A 19,689-nucleotide genomic window follows, 5' to 3' on the forward strand; every position below is an offset into this window, starting at 1 on the left:
AAGAGAAAATCTTATTCAATTATTCACCAACCACTTTGTTAAAATTTTTGTAGTTCTCCAGAAAGCTCTTATTTTCTGAATAAGTATCTTGATTATATGTTGAACAATTATTAATTAACGATCATGCATCCCTCTCTCTCAGTTATTACAAACTTTAAATGTAGAACATCATTGCATTTCTGTACAGCCAGGTTTATTTGTCTTAATTACACAGAAAAGAAATATTGATTTCTAATTCCAATATTTGGCACAAGTTTTAGATGTTGTACTGTGCCCAAAATAAAAAACGGACCTCCATGAATAGTTTGATCTAAAGATGGGGTCTGTATGTTCTAGGACTCCATCTTAATGGCTCGAGGGGTGACCTTAAATATGCTAACTAATTAGTTCGGGTGATATTTTAAGTTATGAAATCAGACACAAAAACGTACTTTTTCTGAATTCATTTTATTTTCAAAGACACACAGTTTTAGAGCGGCTGGGTACATCAATTGCTTGAAGTGTGGCCTTAAAATTAGATAATAATACAACTTTTGAAAAGGAGTCTAGACGTTGCCAGGGATTCTTATTTGCGAGATTTAAAAATCCAATATCGCGATTTGTATTTACGCGTTTTTAAAATCCTATGTAGCGATTCGTATGCACACGAATTTAAAATCCAATGTCGTGATTCATTTATGCGGTTGTACTATAAAATATCGATTTTCGTATTTATATATGATTTAAAAATTAGACTACGGGATTGATATTCACGCGATTTCAAAATGCAAATGTGCGAGATCCATAGAATATCGGTGTCATGGAGTTAAAGAACTAAAATCCTTCTATGCAATGAAAATCTATAATTTGACATTTAATAATAACCGAAAGAAGCCACTGGGATAAAAATTGTTGAAGGCGAAAAAGAACCAGGTTCAGTTTCCGTAGTAATGTTTGGATTCATGATGTGTAAACGAGGAGAAAACAGTCGTCTGCGTAGATAAAGCACATAACGCGTTCAAGGAGAACATGACACTCTTGTAAAAAAGAAAGGCGACAGCACTGAACTATGAGGAACACCTCATTAAGAGGAGAAAGGCTTTCTCCAATTCCCTTGGAAAGTCCCTACAGAAATAGAAATCGCTTAACCACTTGTACGGGATTCCAGGAATATTTTGTTAAAGGAGTTTGAATGTCAAAATATTATTCCAGGCATGATCATATGTCTGAGTGATGTCTAGAAATACACTTAAAGGAAAAGCTTGGTTTAATTAAGAGTACCGAAAATAATGGTCCATAGTTTTACATGGTACACTGTTTAGTGCACTCGATTTGTATGAGGAAAATCGGATGTCTAGTCTTCCCAGATTTGACTAAGGGAAGAATCGATGCAGCTTTCCAGTCGGAGGGAATTTGGCCCAGCAATCACGATGTATTCATAAGGGAGAGTAATATATGTGCTGACTCATCGTCAAGACCTTTATGCACTTTTAAACATTTTGATTGGGGCCAGTGGATGCTAATTTGATCCGACTGATGGATGACTTTAACTCTGCTAGATGAAAAGGCGTCTTCAGAGAACGCAGGTTATAAGAAATATGTTTTTCTTTCGAATTCCTGGCGTAAAATTGCCTGTTGTCTTGAATCAGAAATAAGTTGTGTGCCCTGATTTAAGATGCAATGAGAGTCAGCAATTACTGATTGACAACTTTTTTTAGTAATTTAAAAATATTATGAGCGGGTCCCGATGATAGTCACATAACTAGGACCAATACTTTTGTGATTCTTTAGATGATTCGTCTGAAAAGAGAAGCTGATCTTTTGCACTTGACTCATAGATTCGGATTGCAGGAACGGTTTGCTTCCTTCCATAATTTTGCTTCCCTACGAAGAAGGAAAGGTAGGAGTACCACCTCGTCGAGTAGGAGAGAGAGTATTGCCAACTTTATTTATTATATTTTTTTTACAGGGAATTGACGCACAGTGATGTAAATTCCAGAAAAGTGTCGGTAGCACTGTTAAAAGAGGAATTTTGGTGCGAACTGAATCTGCTCCTGTGGACTACTTGGAGTCCTTTTAACAAAGCGTTTGTCCATCTTCACGGTGTCAATGTTTTATCTAGAATGAGGGATTTTAATGGATGAACTCTTTATTGTAGTGAACCGGTGTAGTTGTAGCCTTAGCTGCAGTTTATCCAATGGTACTATGTTTGAGATGAGACAGGAGTAGCATGTTGTGGTTGTTCCGATGCTCAGTCTTATGAGGATATATTGCTGTAGTGTATTGATTTAGTGGCAAAATTAGCTGAAAGTAGAGGAACTGGTTCAGAATTGTAATATCATTGTCTTCATCGCGCAGGAAGCAGAACTTCTTCCTCGAAGAGTGTGGTTCTGGAGATGAAGTGCTAATTATCAATTACTGTAAGCAAATTTTCAAAAAAGGATATATTTTAATAGTTTAAGCACACTTATAATTTAGCATTAAAGGAAATAAATAATTCCAACAAGACGTTCCTGACAACAGCCTTTATATTTCCAACTTCAGAGAAGAGGTCTGTTTTAGAGACAGTCGCGTAAGTAGAACAGGAATTTGTGGACTTAAACTGACGAAGTCCCGCAGTGGGCTGATCGTGAAAGACACGGTTCCCAGTAGAGCACTGAAGTCAAGGCTGCGGTCAGTAAGGGCTGCGGCAGGGCTCGAAAAACCACCCGTCCGCCCGTCCTCGGCGGTCAAAAGTTCCCTGCGGACAACAAATTTCTCGAATCCGACGTCCGCGCGGACGGGCATTTTCCCGTTAATATTCGTGATACATTTTCAATTTTTTTTTATCTTACAAGAGTCTAGCGCCTCACTTCTAAAATGACCCTCTAATCTAGAAACACAGCAACATACTGCGCTTGGTGGAATTGATGTTTTCTCTGTCTGTTATACTGCAGTGGTTGAAAACGGCTTTTCAGTAATGAGCTTACAAAAAAAAAACACATTACGTACTGGTCTTAAACAAGAAGCGTTAAACGCAATTATGAACATCCACCTAAATGAGAAACCCCTTTCAGATTTCTGTGCAGAAACCTCCGTAAATCATTGGCTTGATTGTGGAACTGGCAAACGTCATATTTGTTTCATTTAAAAAACGAAGTACCCTCGGATAAATTGACATTCCTGATAACTTGACCTTAGTCATTTAAATTATTTCATAAAAGAAATAAATTATTTCATAAAAGAAATAAATTATTTCACAAAAGAAATACTAGGTTTTACTATTAGTAACCTAGTATTTGTAATCCTAGTAACTACTAATTCAATGTGCAATGTATATAAATGTTTGTAATAAATAAGGGAAAATTATATTTTTATTTATTTAGAAGCTACGGGTTAGTTTCAAAGGAGGACGGGTGCATTGTTGGGCAAGCCGTCTTCGGGGACGGGTAAAACTTCTGACTTTCTTCGAGCCCTGGGCTGCGGTCAGTAAGCGGGTGGGTGACCACTTTGATCAGCCTGCGAAAGGGACCGAGGGTGTAAGGTATCGGTGCTCGTTAAACTGTTCTACCGTAAAGTGCTTGACTTCGTGCGCAGGTCGTCGGGCTACCAAAGCAGGGCAGCCATCCACTCTGCAGAGGTTCAAAATTGCGATGGCACGTCTTCGGATCATCCTCACATTCGGATCATTCCCACACCGTCCGCTAATGGCCCATTGTGAAGCTCCAGTGCGACGTAAATAAAATACCTACCTACCAAGAAAAATACAAGGGGGTTGCTTTTAAACTCATGAAACCTTGCTTCTCCCTCTCGAGTTGGATACGCCAAAGCATCTTCTGGGAGACTCCCACCTCAGTAAACATAATTATGATTCTTTGCTGTGATACTCCGAAGAGGTAGGTTGGCCAATTGGAAGGACAATTTTAGGTAGATTGTTTAATTTGATACATTTAGCAATGATTGTTTAATTATATTAGGCAACTGCAAAAGTAGGGGATGGCCGTATATACGTCTAGATTAAGGGGATTAAGATTAAACTAGAATTTCACTTAAGCTGGAATTGGCGTGTCATAAATTGGACTCGGAGACTCGTCTTCTACAAACCCAAAAATTCCTTATTTTTTGCAACAGCGTTCGATGCAAACGGTAAGAGAGTGTTTCAACGGGATTTCTTGTAATAAGATATTTTCTGGTAGAACGCATGATTGAGGTCGATCGCTGTCAAATTTTGAGAGCAGGGTACCGAAGTCCTCAGTTTTGATTATACTCTTGTCTTGCTGAATGTGCTTACACGAAATAATAGTTCCAGGTAATGTAACAGCTTTATTTAATTGTCATTTAACAAAATAGTACCGCAGTGGACTGATCGTTAAGACACGGTTTCCAGCTGATCACCGAAGTCAAGCATCACTGGCTGCGGTCAACGTGCGGGTGGGTGAGCAGTTGGATCAGTCTGCGTAGGGACCGAGGGTGTGCGGTATTGGTACTCGCTAAACTGTTCATCGGGAGCTGCCATTCCCTCTGCAGAGGATCTAAATTGTGATGGCATGTTTTCGGATCATCCTCAGGGATGTTTCCCAGACCGTCACCAATAGCCCGTTGCGACGTAAATGAACTACAATTTTAACAAAATATGTTTTTTAGGGAATCAATTCTGTTCTCTGAGAGTAAGGAAAAGTGCAGGTTATTAGTTATATTAGTTTAATTAGGCAGCCGCAATTAGTAATTGAAAAACTAAAAACCAATAAGCTGATTAAGATTTTTATTTCTGTCACATTAAAACCCTGCTGACTGCAACTAACTGATCAGATTAACTCGGCTACCGCACTACGTTTATCTCAATCAGGAGTTGACAGCTAAACCAAGTGAAAGTTTTGTTTTCGTCTTTCACTTTCTTCCTTCTCGCAACGTCTCGGAAATATATTTCGAAACGTCGAGAGTGATAAATAATTTTTAAATAAATTTTTTATAAGAATATATAACTACTGATTTACCCTCGTTCAGCGAATATGACTGACGTTTTTGACTTAGAGCTACACGAGTCATATATCTATGACGAAGATACAGAGGATGATGAATTTGAAGATGATGGACAGGTAGGCCTAATTATTTTACTTTCAATTTCTTTTATCTTATCTAAAAATTCTATCAAACAACTTTCCTAATTTTTAAAAAAAATTTATCTAACATGCAAATATAAAAATTTTCTCAATCAAGGTCATTGACTATGAGTTTTAGTTTTAATTTTGTTACTTAATTATCTGTTTCATACGTTTTTTTATAAAATGCATAAAATTGCTATTTTTTTATTATATTGTTTTAAATTTATTTTTTTGTTGTAAAATTTTACCCTTTAGCTTCGTTTTTATCTTGAATAATATGTGAATTAAGTTGGTCATGAAGTATATTGACCTTGCCCTATATTAAACGCATGTAGGTCGAATAATGTGGAACTGTATTTCTCGACCACAAATTACGTAACGTAATGTTTTGGTTTGAACTTGCCTTTAATATTAGTGATTTCACATACTTTAAATAAGAAACCTTAATTCAAATAGAAACATATTGTTTTTAATGATACAAATCTATAGAAATATTTACTACATATTTTTAAAAATAAGTATTTTAATATCTTATCTCGCAAAAATAATTTACTTTAAAAGTTTAAAATGCAATGACAACATTTTAATATTTCTCGACCACAAATTCCGTAACGTAATGTTTTGGTTTGAACTTGCCTTTAATATTAGTGATTTCACATACTTTAAATAAGAAACCTTAATTCAAATAGAAACATATTGTTTTTAATATTACAAATCTATATAAATATTTACTACGTATTTTCAAAAATAAATATTTTAATATCTTAACTCGCAAAAATAATTTATTTTAAAAGTTTAAAATGCAATGACAACATTTTAATATTTTATGAAGTAAAAAAAAATAAATCTCCAATCAAATAGTGTCAAAGTAAATTTTCTTCTGGTTATTTAACATAAAAAAATTAGGTAACACAAAAGTTTAAGCTTGATACTTGGCATTTTATCATAAAATTCTAAATTTGTTAGCATACTTGTTAAGTACATTTTAAAGGGGGAAAGTTTTGTTTTTTTCATGTAAAAAATGTTATAAGGAGGTAGAAACTTCGAATATTAATCGTCTTGCATAAGTGAATTGACAAATTTATATCATGTATTTAATAAATTTTTGTTTAAATGGGTTATTTGCCCTTAGAATTTTGGCAACAAATAATTGCTAAATTTCCATAACATTTTATAAATACTCCTTCTATTGATGGGGATATTTCCGTAACCTGATCTGATGAGCCAACTACAATCGCCAAGGTGCCAAATAGATTTTAAATTTAAACTTCTAAATTTAAAAAAAAAAAACATGTGGATGTTTGCTTGGGGGTGGCTATGAGTTATACACTTCAAGTTGGTCCCTTTCTGTGATGTTTTTTTAATTTCTCGCCGGCCGCTGCCTGGAAGTTGCCAAGACTTGGCGATTATTCTGCCACAGATCAGGATACGGAATTAATAGTATATTAGTTATCAGGTGATTGCAAAATTTTCTCCTCAATTCTAAACGCGTAAAAACGAGGAATTCCTTTCATTTAATCTTCGAAGTAGTTGTTATGGACATATTTCTGTATTGATATCTGTTAGTTCCAATCACTATAGCTAAAGTGCCATAGCGATTTTAGAAAAGCAAAAAATATCTTGTGGTTTGTCCTGGGTAAAGTTTAATATTTTAGTTCACTGTCTTGAAGTTACCATAACTTAGAATTTACAGGGGTCTGTTTAGAAGAAATTTGGGTCGGTTAACGGACCCTTCACAAAACAAGATTTCATAATAGTGGACCCTTCACAAATGTGTTTATCTTTATTATTGATTTGTTAATCGAATAAACCCTTCCCAGGAAGGGGGGGGGCAAGAAATATAGATGTGAACGAACTAAGTTTTGCCTTTGGCAGACGCTTCTTTTATTTGTCTGAAATGAATATTCCGCATTCAACAGTATAGGCTAAATACCAAATATTTGTATGTTGCATCTCTAATTTAGTAGCAGCGATTACTGTTTATTTTTTAAAATTTAATTGTTTAAATTTATAATTTTACAGTGTTGAGCATAAACTTGTATATCTTTACAATTTTAAAACTCCCTGAAAAATTTTTCTGCAATAATAGGACCCTATTTGCACACATTCACAAAAGTAGGACCCTGGTTGAAAGAATGTGTCTTAACATTTATTTTATATTCACTAATTACGAGTAATTTTTTCACAATTTTAAAAAAACCGGACCTTTCACAAAATGTCTGGACAGACCCCCGATTTATTCTGTATTCCAGTGTAGATGTGTAAAAATCTGTCCATTGAATATTTGAAATGATTATTTTTTAATTTCTAAGCGTTATTCAAAAAGTTTTATTCATTCCCAGTGTTCGTATATTTTCAATGGCACTGTAAAAAAACTGGGGCAAAAATGGAAAGGGAATAACAATGATATAAATAAAGCACTATTTTATTTCTAATTTGTAAATTAAAAGATATGCATGCATGAGGATTCTGTAAACTTTTAACTACAATGTTATCGTGCTTTTAAATAAACAGTTTTTGATACTATTTGTGCTTGTTTCATGGTTAATATTATTTTTTCATAATTTTTTTGTCATGTATGCATATGTACTTAGTATCTCGAATCCTTACATTTTAATTGATATTTTATTGCAACTTGAAAATTTTGCCACTAACATGACTAATTATGCTTGTGGCCCTTCAGTCTAAAAAGTTGTGCACTCCTAATATAGGAAGTTAAAAAATTCAGTGTTAAAAATCAAACTATTGTGTGGTGTAACATTACTTACTTTATCTTTTACAACACTGTATAGTTTAGGTAACCCATTGTACAGTTCAAAAAATAAGTTTAAACAGTGTTATGGGCGTGTATGGTACGCATATGATATGGGCGTGTGGAAAAAATTTTTTTCTTGGAATTTATGGAATTTGTGGTTTTATAGAAGCAAATAAAATTTCTGCTTAACAAGTTTTGTAAAAAATCTCATAATTAACAGTTTTGTACATTTTTCTTTCAGAAGATGTCTGATGATTACCTAAATTCTTCCCTTGAGTAAGTGTATTTTGTGTTTTACTGAATCATTACTTCACCTCAAAAAGATTGGTTTCTTAGTTTAGTTTTAAAACTCAAATATTCTGCTTAGTGTATTATTTTTACAAAACTTATTTGCTGAGTAAGAAATCAGGATTAATCTAAAATAAGTTTTAATTTGAATTTTAAAAAGCCAATTTAATTTGTTCATATGTATTTTTAAAACATTCTTGCAATAGGGGAAAAAAATTCTATCTGTTGCTGTATGAATATTATTATTCTCTTAAAACTTAAGAAGTGTTCTTATTTGCATCTTCCCCCCCCCCCCTATAACTTATGAAGTAGTTTTTTTTTTGTAATTTTTTTTAATTTACACATGTTTCTCTCCTTGTTTTGTCTGTAATTAAAAAAAACCTTAAAGCAAAAAAATAATCTTTCTTCAAAATGTTTTTTTGCACATAATAATTTTCTTTTGATTGATTTGCAATTATACTAAGCGAGTTCCTTTCTTGCTCACCACTCTGCCTTTAACCTATATGATGTCTTCTCAGTAATTTTTGTTTTTCTGTTTTGAGACCCATGATGAAATAAAATGTTTGCCTCCTTATTTTTTTAAAATTTTGAATCGGAATTAGAAGAATTGAAAAAAGCTCATCTTCACATTATATTTTTTAAGTAAATAACAATCTATGTCAATTATTTTGAAATGAAATCCAAGTAAATCTGGAATAATGATTCTTATGTTTTATCCAATTATCCCTAGAGGCAATTTTCAGCAATTCTTAACATAACCAACTCTTATGCCAAGTATAGACTAACACATTTTCACAAAGAGTGAAATTAAAACTAATCTGCTCTTATTGAATTTTTTTCTAAAATTCTTCATAATTTCCAATTTTTTTCTTACGTTAGGTCTGAAGATATAGAAAGTGTTACCATAACAGATCTTGAAATTGATTCTAGCACAAAGAAAGCAGGAGTCAAGGATTTTGAACTTCTTAAAGTTTTAGGAAAAGGTGGATATGGAAAGGTATTCTTTAATTTAGCTAAATCTTAAGTTTTTAAAACTGATGACAAAATATACAAAATATTTTCAAATGTGTCCTAATTGTTATTTTTTTTACAGGTATTTCAAGTTCGAAAAATAAGTGGTAAGGATTCTGGCAAGATATTTGCCATGAAAGTATTAAAGAAGGTAACATCCTTAGTTTATTAGTTTCAATTTTTATAATTTAAATAACCATCTGAAGATTTCTAATATAAAAATACTAAACAGTTGATTTAACCTTGAATAATTCTACTGTTGATTGTAGCCTACTTCTTTAGTAATTATTGTAATATGTATTAGACTATTAATATGTATAAGACTATTGCTTAAGAATGATTATAAAATGAGAAATATTTAATAAATTTTAAAATCAAAAATAAATAAACTAAAACTTCTTAATGTTTTATTATTTTAAAGTTCAGGGAAAATAAATTCTTCATTCCCTCATTGAGAAGAAAACAAATCTGCATTGAAGGAAAATATGCTGTTTTTTAATGTGTTAGACACCAATCAAATCCTTAGTTTTATTTAGTCAAATTTAGTGAGAATTTTTTGTTTCTTACTTAAAATCTCTCTCTATATTTATATGCAACACTTAATTTTGTTACTTAATTACAATTTTAAAACCACTAATATTTAAAGAAATGTAAAGCAAAATTAATATATTTAAAAATACATTACCTTGTTAGAATAGTATATTAAAAAAGTAAATATCAGCAGATTTGCTTTGAATCTGCTATGTTGATATTGTTGAATCTGCTATGATGCAATTAAACTTTTCTATAAATTAATAAAAAAAAAACCCATTTGATTCCTCCTTTCATATTGTGAAAATTTCAGTTTTCCTTGCTAATTTGTAATATTCTCCAATTTATTTGTAAGGTAGCTTAACACATTAAAAAAAAAAAATGTTTTCCTTGTGTCTTAAAAATTTAACAAAAATGGATAGTTTCACTACTGTTAGTGAAGCTTTGTAATAGCTATATTTGCTTACTTTCAAATAATTTTTTTCTCAAAAAGAGCAGTCTTATATGAAATTAACAAGTTTTGTTTTGCTAATTTATGTAATCATCACAAATTAGTTTTTATATTTCTTTAAGCTTAAATCCTACTTTTTGATATATATTATTTAATTGGAGAACTCTGCCATTATTTATGTAGGGTATTAATGTAAAATACACAAAATTAAAAGCAGAATATCTTAAGATGTTTATGTACTAAGACAATTTTATTGGTTTGTGGGAATAGGCTAATAAATTTGCATAAACTATATTTTTAAGTTGTAAAATTGGTCCTAGAGCTTCAATTTTATACTGGGACAACCGAAATTTGACTTGAGCCACCATAAAATAACCATCAGTAATTCTGCCATTCCAACAATAAATGTAAAAGGATGAGTGCTTTTTGTAAATTTTTTTTGGTGTTTTCATAAAATACAATTAAACAAAAATGTGAACAGTACATATTCTTTTATTATAATTTTTTATTTGAATTCACTTTATTAACCTTTTTTCAACAAAAGCAAGACCAGTAAGCCGATTATTGAAAATGTGCATGAAGTAGTCATTAGTAGACCAGTTACTGAATTTTCTTAATTTTTATCTCTGAGACACACAAACATATTTTCTGTGAATGAACATTTATTTATATTCTGTTATATAAAACTTAATTGTCATATTCTGTTATTTAAAATTATGCAGTTTAGAATGATATAGATGTAAAATTTTGTGAGGTTTTAATATTTAACCTGTATTAAATTTAATAATAATCTATTGCAAACCAAATTTTTTTTTCATTTAGAATTATTTTTTGTTTTGTACAAGTTTTATAATTATATGCAAAAAATTTTTGGTTCTCTTAAATTGTTTAAAATGTATAAAGATGTAAACAAAAAGAGAATTTAACATTCAGACTTTCAAACCTGTATTTTGTAGCCATTTCGCTTTCCCATATTTTGATGGTCAAAAATCCACATCTGTTAAAAAAAAATTATATTGAGAGTTTTTTTTTGTGACTCATTTTACAAATTAAAATAATTAGCATGTTTTAGGGTAGAACTTCAAACAAAGACAATTGCATCTTAGTATGTGAGAATTTGATCACTATATCAAAAAGTAGTACATTAAAATGAGTAATTTTTAATGTTTCACTATTTGTTTTATAACTGTGCTTGATAAATTTGTATGTTTCAGGCAAAAATTGTGAGAAACAAAAAAGATACAGCTCATACAAAAGCTGAGAGAAACATTTTGGAAGCAGTTAAGGTAGCAATTTTTTTTTAAATACAATTCTTTAATGCATTTATTATTATTTGAAGGTTAAAAAGAGCTTTCTACTCTCCTCTCTATTGTCTAAAGTATTGTTACACACCCTGAGACCTACAGGTCACATGCAGCCTGCCAGTTATTGATGTTCAACTCATGGTAGCACCTGAACATAATAAACGTAAAATGTTCTTTTCTTGAGAAATTTAAAAAAAAGAAAAAAATTAGAAATTTTAAAACCTTTTGATGAGTTTAATTTGTGCAAATTTCAGTGAAAATCAATGTGGTTTTTCTGTTGCTTTTTCGGTCGTAATTGGTGCGGATTTCCATGTGGTTTAACTTTATTTGTGACTTTTCATAATAAAGTAGATTGTTTTCACAGTAGCTATGCATTTGTGGTTTTGAAAATTTTTGCATTGCATAGTTGAGCATTACAATAAAGACTTAACTTATTTGAACTAACATTTATGTAACTTTTGAACTGAACTAAGGACTGAAATCACTACTATAAATCTTGCATATGTTCTACTCATGAATTACACAGCACATCTGAGGTGTCTGAAATTCTCTCACATAACAGGATTTCAGAGTTACTAACTGCTATACTTTCTGAAAAAGAGAAGAATTTTGTTTTTCTATTACTATTGAGATTTTGACATAATAGGTGTTAGTCTGACGTCAAATCACCCGTCAGTTTATTTTCTGTCATCAGATGGTTCTTTATGATGAATTTAGAATTTTTTATCTGTAAAAGTAAGTTAAAATTTATAACTTAAAAATGAAATCGTCTCAAAGAAAATTAAAATATTTTTGATGTGATACGCAAATTATATGCTCTTTTGTCGTTTTGTGTATGTGTCTATTTCATTGTATCTCCAAGTGACTTTTGTGGTTTTAGTTATTTTTATTTTTGATACATTATTATATTTATTTGTGAGTCTCGAATTACGCATTTAGATAAACACTTTTTGACGTGTTTTATCTATGCCGATTTCATCGGCAGTTATTGCAGAGCTTTTCTACAATGTTTTGAAAATCCAGTTATTTTTAGTACAATATTGTAATGAAATGAGAACTTTGAATAGCACATTGGAAAATTAACTTTTTGACGCACTTAATATGTGTCTATTTTAAATTATGTTTTGATAATTTTTTTTGCCAGTCAGTGCAATGTATTTTCACATAGTGTTTAAAATTATTTTTCTGAAAATTTCTTAATTGATAAAGAACATTTAGTTTCCTCAGTAACTATTCTTTCTTTATTTTTTTAATAAGTCCATGTTTTTCAATCGCTTTTCGGCTGCTTCCTCATGACTTTAGAAATTGATACCTATATATTTAATACATGGTGCCAAAATGATAATTTCGGATTTGAGCTATCACTTTTTTCGAAACATTCAATTTGTGATGTTTCAATCATAATTTTACATCCTTAGTTGATAGTTTATCAGCAGTTATTTATCATTTTTTTCGGTTCCTTTACATGGTTTTTCTTTTACCGATATTTTTAATATGATGTTATTATGACTTTCGAATTTTGATTCGAAATATCACTTTTTGTGGTATATAATTTGTGATACAATGTAACTTCACATGGTTTGATAATAGTGTTTTTTCCGAAGTTGTAATAACTTTTTTGTTTCTTTAGATGTGATTTTTCAAATTTAGGTATTTTTAATATAATATTACGACGTGTGAATTTCGATTTCTAGTTATCACTCTCTGATCTTGTTTGTTTCAATACGATTCAATCAATCTTAAAGTTTGGTTTTCGTGCTTCCTTATTTGAGCTTCTCCGCATTTGGAGCGGATGTTTCCTGGTCGCTGGGAGAGGTTTCATGGTCTTTCCTAAAGGTTTTCTTTGACGCAAAGTACAGTAAGACCTCGATTATCCGAGCTAATTGGGACCGCTAGTACCTTGGATCGGAAATCTCGGTTAATAGGAACCATGTATAAAAACCTTCCGTGCTAGCGAATTTAACTACTTTTAAAGTAAAAAACAATAGGACGTTTTTTAAATGATAAAAATAAACATATATGAACTTAAGTTTCACAGCTAAAAAGACTTAAAAAGGAAATCAACTCTAGTAGTAAATTTTGAAAAGTAAAATGGAATTTTTTTTAACTATACTTAGTTAAATATCGAAAGACGCATTTTCAAAAATTCCACAAATCTCAAGGAAACAATATATTTTTAAAATTTACATGATTAAACTTACAAGTCACATGACCACTGTTAACAAAGCATTCATGGATGTTGTCTTCTCAGGGTGTAATATTTCATGGAAGTTGAGTGCTTTTGTGGGAAATAAGTGCCTGTAACACGGACAACGAACTAATATGTGTATAATTTCTTCCAAGCTCATTTTGGAGAGGAGAAAAAAATTTTTTGACTTCGTTACTGCCTCGGTTAACAGAAACCTTGGTTAATCGAAGCTCGGTTAATCGAGGCTCTACTGTATATTGAAAAAATTCCGTGCCTACCAAAAGTGGTAGAAATAAAGATGGTCGCTACATAGAGGTGGTCTTTTCTGGAGGTTTCACTGTATTATTTTTTTTTTTGGTTATTGTTTATTTCGACCACAGCACTGTCAGTACTTACTGTGATATTAGACTGGAATTTTTTAAATATATGTCTTGAAAACCTGTAAAAATCAGGAAATTTAGTTCATTTATTGAGTAGCAAGCCTGCACTTGGTCTTGCTGTCCTTTATTGGTTTACCTGCTGTGCATGGCCCTTTGCTATAAAAGTTAGTTTAAAAAAGCCAAGTCTAGAGAAATAGTATTAAATAACATTATTTTAAATTTTTTCTAATATTTTATTTAAATGTAAATACTACGATTGATTATTTTATTTAGAATGTTATAATAGCTATCCTAGTTTTCATAAAACTTTACTACCTAACTCCTCTTGATTATGAAACAGCTTTGATTTGATAAGATATCTCTGATACTTTAAAAATTGACTAATTGTAAATCGACTGTTTAAAGAGTTAGTCATGATAAAAGTGCGTTTAATATTTTTTCTTTATTTTTAAAAATGTCTTGGAGTGCTTTTCTCGTTTGATGTTTTATGTCACTAAAATTTTTGAAACTGAAATAATTATTTACTTTTTCTGTTAAGCACCCATTTATTGTGGATCTTCACTATGCTTTTCAAACTCCAGAAAAGTTATACCTGATTTTGGAATACTTAAGTGGGGGCGAATTATTTATGCATCTGGAAAGAGAAGTTATGCTGCTGGAAGACACAGCCTGGTATGTGTATATCTTAAAAGTATTTTATTAGACTTTAAATTTGAGCACAATACGTGAACTGAGGCGTCTTTCACATATTGATTTTCTTCAAGGAGAAAAAATGTTAAATTGTAATTAAAATTAGTGAAATGCATGAATTAAAAATAGTAAACCAAATTTTTAGAAAAATATTAAATCTTCTTAACAGAATATTAAATCCTTTTATGTCCATATTATGGTGTATAATTGTTTTCAAAGAATCAGTTTTTTTTAAGCAATAAAATATGTTATGCTTTTTCATCAAAACAAGGTTTGATTGTATTTATAAATATCCCAATTATTTTTAGGTTGCAGTTTTAAAATTATCTTAACTTTTATCTTTTAGCTTCTATTTGACTGAAATATTGTTGGCATTAGAGCATTTACATAAAGAAGGTATTATTTATAGAGATTTGAAGCCAGAGAATATTTTACTAGATAATTTAGGTGAGTTCTGCAATTTATTCTTAATTTAATCAATATGGATCTTTTTTACTTATTATTTTTCACTTTATATTGACTTCTTTTTATTTTTAATTTTTTTATTTTATTTCATTAGTTACTTATTTTTTTTGGGAATGTTCTTTGAAAGAGATTTGCATGTAGTTGAAAATTGTATACAAGTTTAATCTATGTTCTAACTCATATCAGGAATGAAAGTTAATGTATAAAATATTTTTAGTATAAGATGATTATAAAAAGTTACTAAGTTCAGAAATTTTTTTAGAGAAAAATAATTTAAATAACTCTTTAGTGTACATCACAAAACATTTTCACTTCAAGTAATGTCCCTAAAAGGAGCTACAACTCCAATTCAAAATATTAGAATAATGATAAATAAAGCACATAGTGGTTTGAGATATGCATTTATTTTGGTAAAAATGAATACCTGAGAATTTTGAAGTGTGTTATCACATTCTACATGTTTTGTAGATGAACATGACATAAATAAATTATTATGATATTGCAAAAGTTTTTACAATGAATTTTTTCTAAAAATTCAAAAAATTAGAATAATTTTCACAGTGGTTCAAAAAATTAGAATAACATGAACAAAAATAGCATAATTCATTTAAATGAAATCTGCATGAATAGTTAATACTTAGTGGCATCTCCCTTAACTTTAATAACGTCACGCAAACGATTTTGCATATGATGCACTACTTTTTTGCAGTCATCTTTGCTGATAGTTACCCAAACGGATTTCACACTTTCTATGAGTTCATTTTTGTCCTTTGGAGCTAAATCCTGAAGGCGTTTCTTCATTAAACCCCATATATTCTCGATGGGGTTCAAATCGGGTGAATTGGCCGGCCAAGGAAGTAATTTGACTTTATTGTTAGTAAGCCAAGTAGTGGTGGCGTTTGACGTGTGGCAAGATGCAGAGTCTTGTTGGAAGATAAAGTCATCCTCAAATAGATCTTCCGATGACGGAATCATAAAATGTTCAAGTACCTCCTCGTATACTTCAAAATTTACCCTTCCTTTCAAAATGCACAGCTTTCCTAAGCCCTCAGCACCCATACACCCCAAATCATTACAGAAGTGCTAAACTTCACTGAGCGTTTCAAGCAATCTGTGGTAAAAGCTTCTTGCTTGCAACACCAAACACGGACACCCTGATGACCATGGGAAACGCAAAACATCGATTCATCGCTAAAAAGTATGTTATTCCAGTCCTGAATACCCCATCGCAATCTGTCTTTGCACCACCTCACTCTGCCTCGTTTTTGCTTGCGTGTAAGTAGCGGCTTTTTCTTGGGCACACGTGATTGAAAATCAAGTTCATGGAGTCGTTGTAGTGTGGTAGATGTTGAGGCATCCACTCCTTCTCTCCACTTTCTACTTATGAATCTCAAGCTCTTGAAGCGATTTTTAGTGACGACACGTTTCAGCATTCTGTCTTGTCTCAGTGTGGTTATTCGTTTACTTCCACTATTTGAGCGATTATTTTTAAAACTTTGATTTGTAGAATAATCTTTTAAAATTTTACTTACAAATCCTTGAGAGCAATTCACTTTTTTGGCAATCATTTGTTGACTAATTCCCTCATTTTGTAGAGTCACAATCGCTGTCTTGGTACTGTCCGGTGTGTCTTTCGTTCGACCCATTTTAACTCCCAACTAACTAAATCTGATTTTCAAACGAGTCTTTATACGCGTACTAGCTCTACAGTGGCGCAACTTATGCAAATTTTATGATTAACGTTGACCAATCACACAATTTTACAGATATTCTAATATTTTGAATCGCCTCTGGAAATATTTTAATATTTTGAAAAATTTCAATATTTTTTTATAAAATCTCTAATACTTCTTTAGGCGCGTGTGAACAATAATATCACACGTCAACTAATTGTGGACGGTTAATAATTTTCCGTTCGCCACCGTTGTTTCTTTTTATAGATGTCACGCATTTTATAAGGTGCCTTTTTTGGTTATTCTAATATTTTGAATTGGAGTTGTACAATGAATGGTTACTTATAAGATCTCTTGTGGCATATAGAGAATTCATTGATTTTTCAAGCGGTTCTGATGAAAATTTTGTGATTAGCATTGATTTTTTAGGAAATCTAAAATTGTGGGGTATAAAGTACTGTGTGTGATATTACTGAGATTTCCTAATAAGTTATTTTTCTTGAGATTCTAATTTCTGTGCGAAGGTATAAAATTTCTTTTATTACTAATCAATTGATCGGTTACTAATCGATGATTCAATAATTTTTAGGGCATATAAAGTTGACCGACTTTGGCTTATGCAAAGAGTCCATACTTGATGGTTCTATAACTCACACTTTTTGTGGAACTATCGAATACATGTAAGTTATTTCGAAAATACTAAAAACTGCACATAAAGTGGTTTAAAAAAACTTAGAGGTATTGTTTAATTACAGGGCACCTGAAATATTAGCTCAAGTTGGACATGGTAGAGCTGTTGATTGGTGGAGTTTTGGAGCTCTTATGTATGATATGTTAACTGGTTCTGTAAGTTTTATTTAAGATTTTTTTATTTTTGTAAAATTTTGTATTAATTATCGCAATGTCTACTATTTATCTAAAGCATTGTTTATCTTGTTTCTTTTGCTAAAGCATGCTGCTAAAGTATTTTTTTGTTTTTGTAAAATTTTTACATAACATAATGAAAGTTCAAGATGAATAACCTCGGGGCTTTTAAGCATATTTTTTGTTGTAAAGAATAAAATTATCAAAATTTATTTTTAGAAAGGATACTGTTGACAAACTAATATGCTCTTTTACTAGGATGCATAGCATTATAAAAAGTGCTCAATGTGTTTATTTTTGATTTTCATTTTTTAAAAGCTGATAAAGAAGCTTTTTTTCATTGGTTGTTTATAAATAGTGCTTGATTTCCTATTTTCCAAAATGAGATTTTTCTTTTCTGTAGCATGTCTAGTTTTGCCTCGAATTACGCAAAAAGCGTGGTTATTGAACTATAATCCTTTTTGGCGTACCGTTTGTCTTTAGCGTATGAACGTGACAATCATTTTACATGTTTCATAATATACTTATGACTGGATACACTGAGCAGGATTTGGTGGGCAGAATTCCTTCTCTCTCATGTGCATGTCTGCTACATTTTGCAAGAGATTCTTGATTCCAGACTTCATTTTCCACCTTTTGAAGTCTAACTAAGACTTTCTGAAATTTTTACTGATGGTAGGGGCCAATTACACATTGCCAATTTTTTCTTCCCTAATCGCAAAAGAAATTCTTCGTCACTGGCAAGCCTATGGCCTTCTTGCACTATTCTACAGATCAGTACCGTAAACCTTGAACTTTAATTGGAAATTATTCGTTAATTATGTATTTTCATGTGAATTCAGAGTAGTCAAGAATCACTAAGCATTATCATCTCAATCTTCCCATCTCAAACTTCCCAAATTTTCGCTACACACCCTGTTTACGGAATTGAATAAATTTTTGCAAATTTAAAAGGCCAAATTTGTTTCTAAATATTTTCATAAGTTTTTAGGTTTTTTCTGGATTTTTTTGTTGTTAATTTAAAAGTTTATTTTAAATTAAGACAAAAATATCTTATTTAAGAACAGGGGTGATTGTGCTCCGGAAAAAATCTGGATTTCCGGAATTTTCGCTAACAGTGATCTGGAAGTTTCCGGAGATCGAAGGTCCAGACGTTTCAAAATATCATTTTTTACAGAAGTTTCCGGAAATCAAATTTTCTAAGGTGGAACTTAAAAACACAGTTTATTTTATTTGTTTGTAAGGGAGTGCCAGAGAGATACTTTATAAGCTTATATTCATGATTAATATTCATTTTTTATCAGTAAATAGTTGTTATAATCATAAACTCAAGAAAGAAAGACATATTTGTAAATTTTAATTACTTCTCCAGGTCATCCTAGCTATGTGTAAATGGTATAGGTATGTGTAAAATTTTAAGTAAACTAAGAAATATAGGAAAAAAACCTTGTTTAAATTTTTTTCAATTTAAGCTGTTTTTTGTTTTTTTTTAACTCAAGAAATTTTCCGGAATTTTGACTTAGGCTCACAATCACCCCTGTAAGAAGAAAATTATGAATTTTTCAAAAAATTTGTACTGTAGATATACCAATAATTTTTTTTTATTTTTTTATGATCAATATTCTCATTCTAGCCTCCATTTCAAGCAGAAAATAGAAAGAAGACCATTGAAAAGGTATAAATATTTGTTTCAAACTCATTGTTTTTTTATTTCTGTTGATAAATAGTAAGATTGTTTTTTGCTGAATTATTACAATATGCAAGTTTTATTATTAAAACACTTCTGAAAATTTTTTTAGAATTGTATTTTGAATATTTAAAGTTAGTATATTAAACTATGCATTAATTAGAGTTATTAAGATTTAACACACTAACTAAAAATGTTTTTTTTTTACTATTTTGAAGGCATTTTTTTAAATATGAAATTTTTAGATTAATTAAAATGCTTAAAATACTTATAATATTTTATGTAATATAGGTATGTTTAGAATATGTCTCATAATTGATATAAAAGGTTGGTTTAACAGTT

The 19,689-nt window shown here is 30.8% G+C and overlaps 1 protein-coding gene across 2 annotated transcripts in view; it reads left to right on the top strand.

Moving 5' to 3' along the window:
* Positions 1 to 4,731: 4,731 nt before the first annotated feature.
* The window catches only part of LOC107451200 (ribosomal protein S6 kinase beta-1), a 33,942-nt gene continuing 18,984 nt past the window's right edge, over positions 4,732 to 19,689 (top strand). Inside the window, exons 1-10 of one of the 2 annotated variants that reach the window (XM_087165806.1) lie at positions 4,732 to 5,054; positions 8,057 to 8,091; positions 8,983 to 9,100; positions 9,197 to 9,265; positions 11,311 to 11,382; positions 14,507 to 14,640; positions 15,005 to 15,105; positions 17,386 to 17,476; positions 17,552 to 17,642; positions 19,294 to 19,335. In XM_087165806.1, the coding sequence (XP_087021932.1) occupies positions 4,968 to 5,054; positions 8,057 to 8,091; positions 8,983 to 9,100; positions 9,197 to 9,265; positions 11,311 to 11,382; positions 14,507 to 14,640; positions 15,005 to 15,105; positions 17,386 to 17,476; positions 17,552 to 17,642; positions 19,294 to 19,335 (840 nt within the window). In that variant the 5' untranslated portion in view covers positions 4,732 to 4,967. The remainder of the gene's footprint in view (positions 5,055 to 8,056; positions 8,092 to 8,982; positions 9,101 to 9,196; positions 9,266 to 11,310; positions 11,383 to 14,506; positions 14,641 to 15,004; positions 15,106 to 17,385; positions 17,477 to 17,551; positions 17,643 to 19,293; positions 19,336 to 19,689) is intronic. The other variant, XM_087165807.1, reaches the window with a different exon arrangement.

Source organism: Parasteatoda tepidariorum, chromosome 6, assembly GCF_982258835.1.
Source record: "Parasteatoda tepidariorum strain Cologne lab strain chromosome 6, Ptep-v5.0, whole genome shotgun sequence".
NCBI lineage: Eukaryota > Metazoa > Arthropoda > Arachnida > Araneae > Theridiidae > Parasteatoda > Parasteatoda tepidariorum.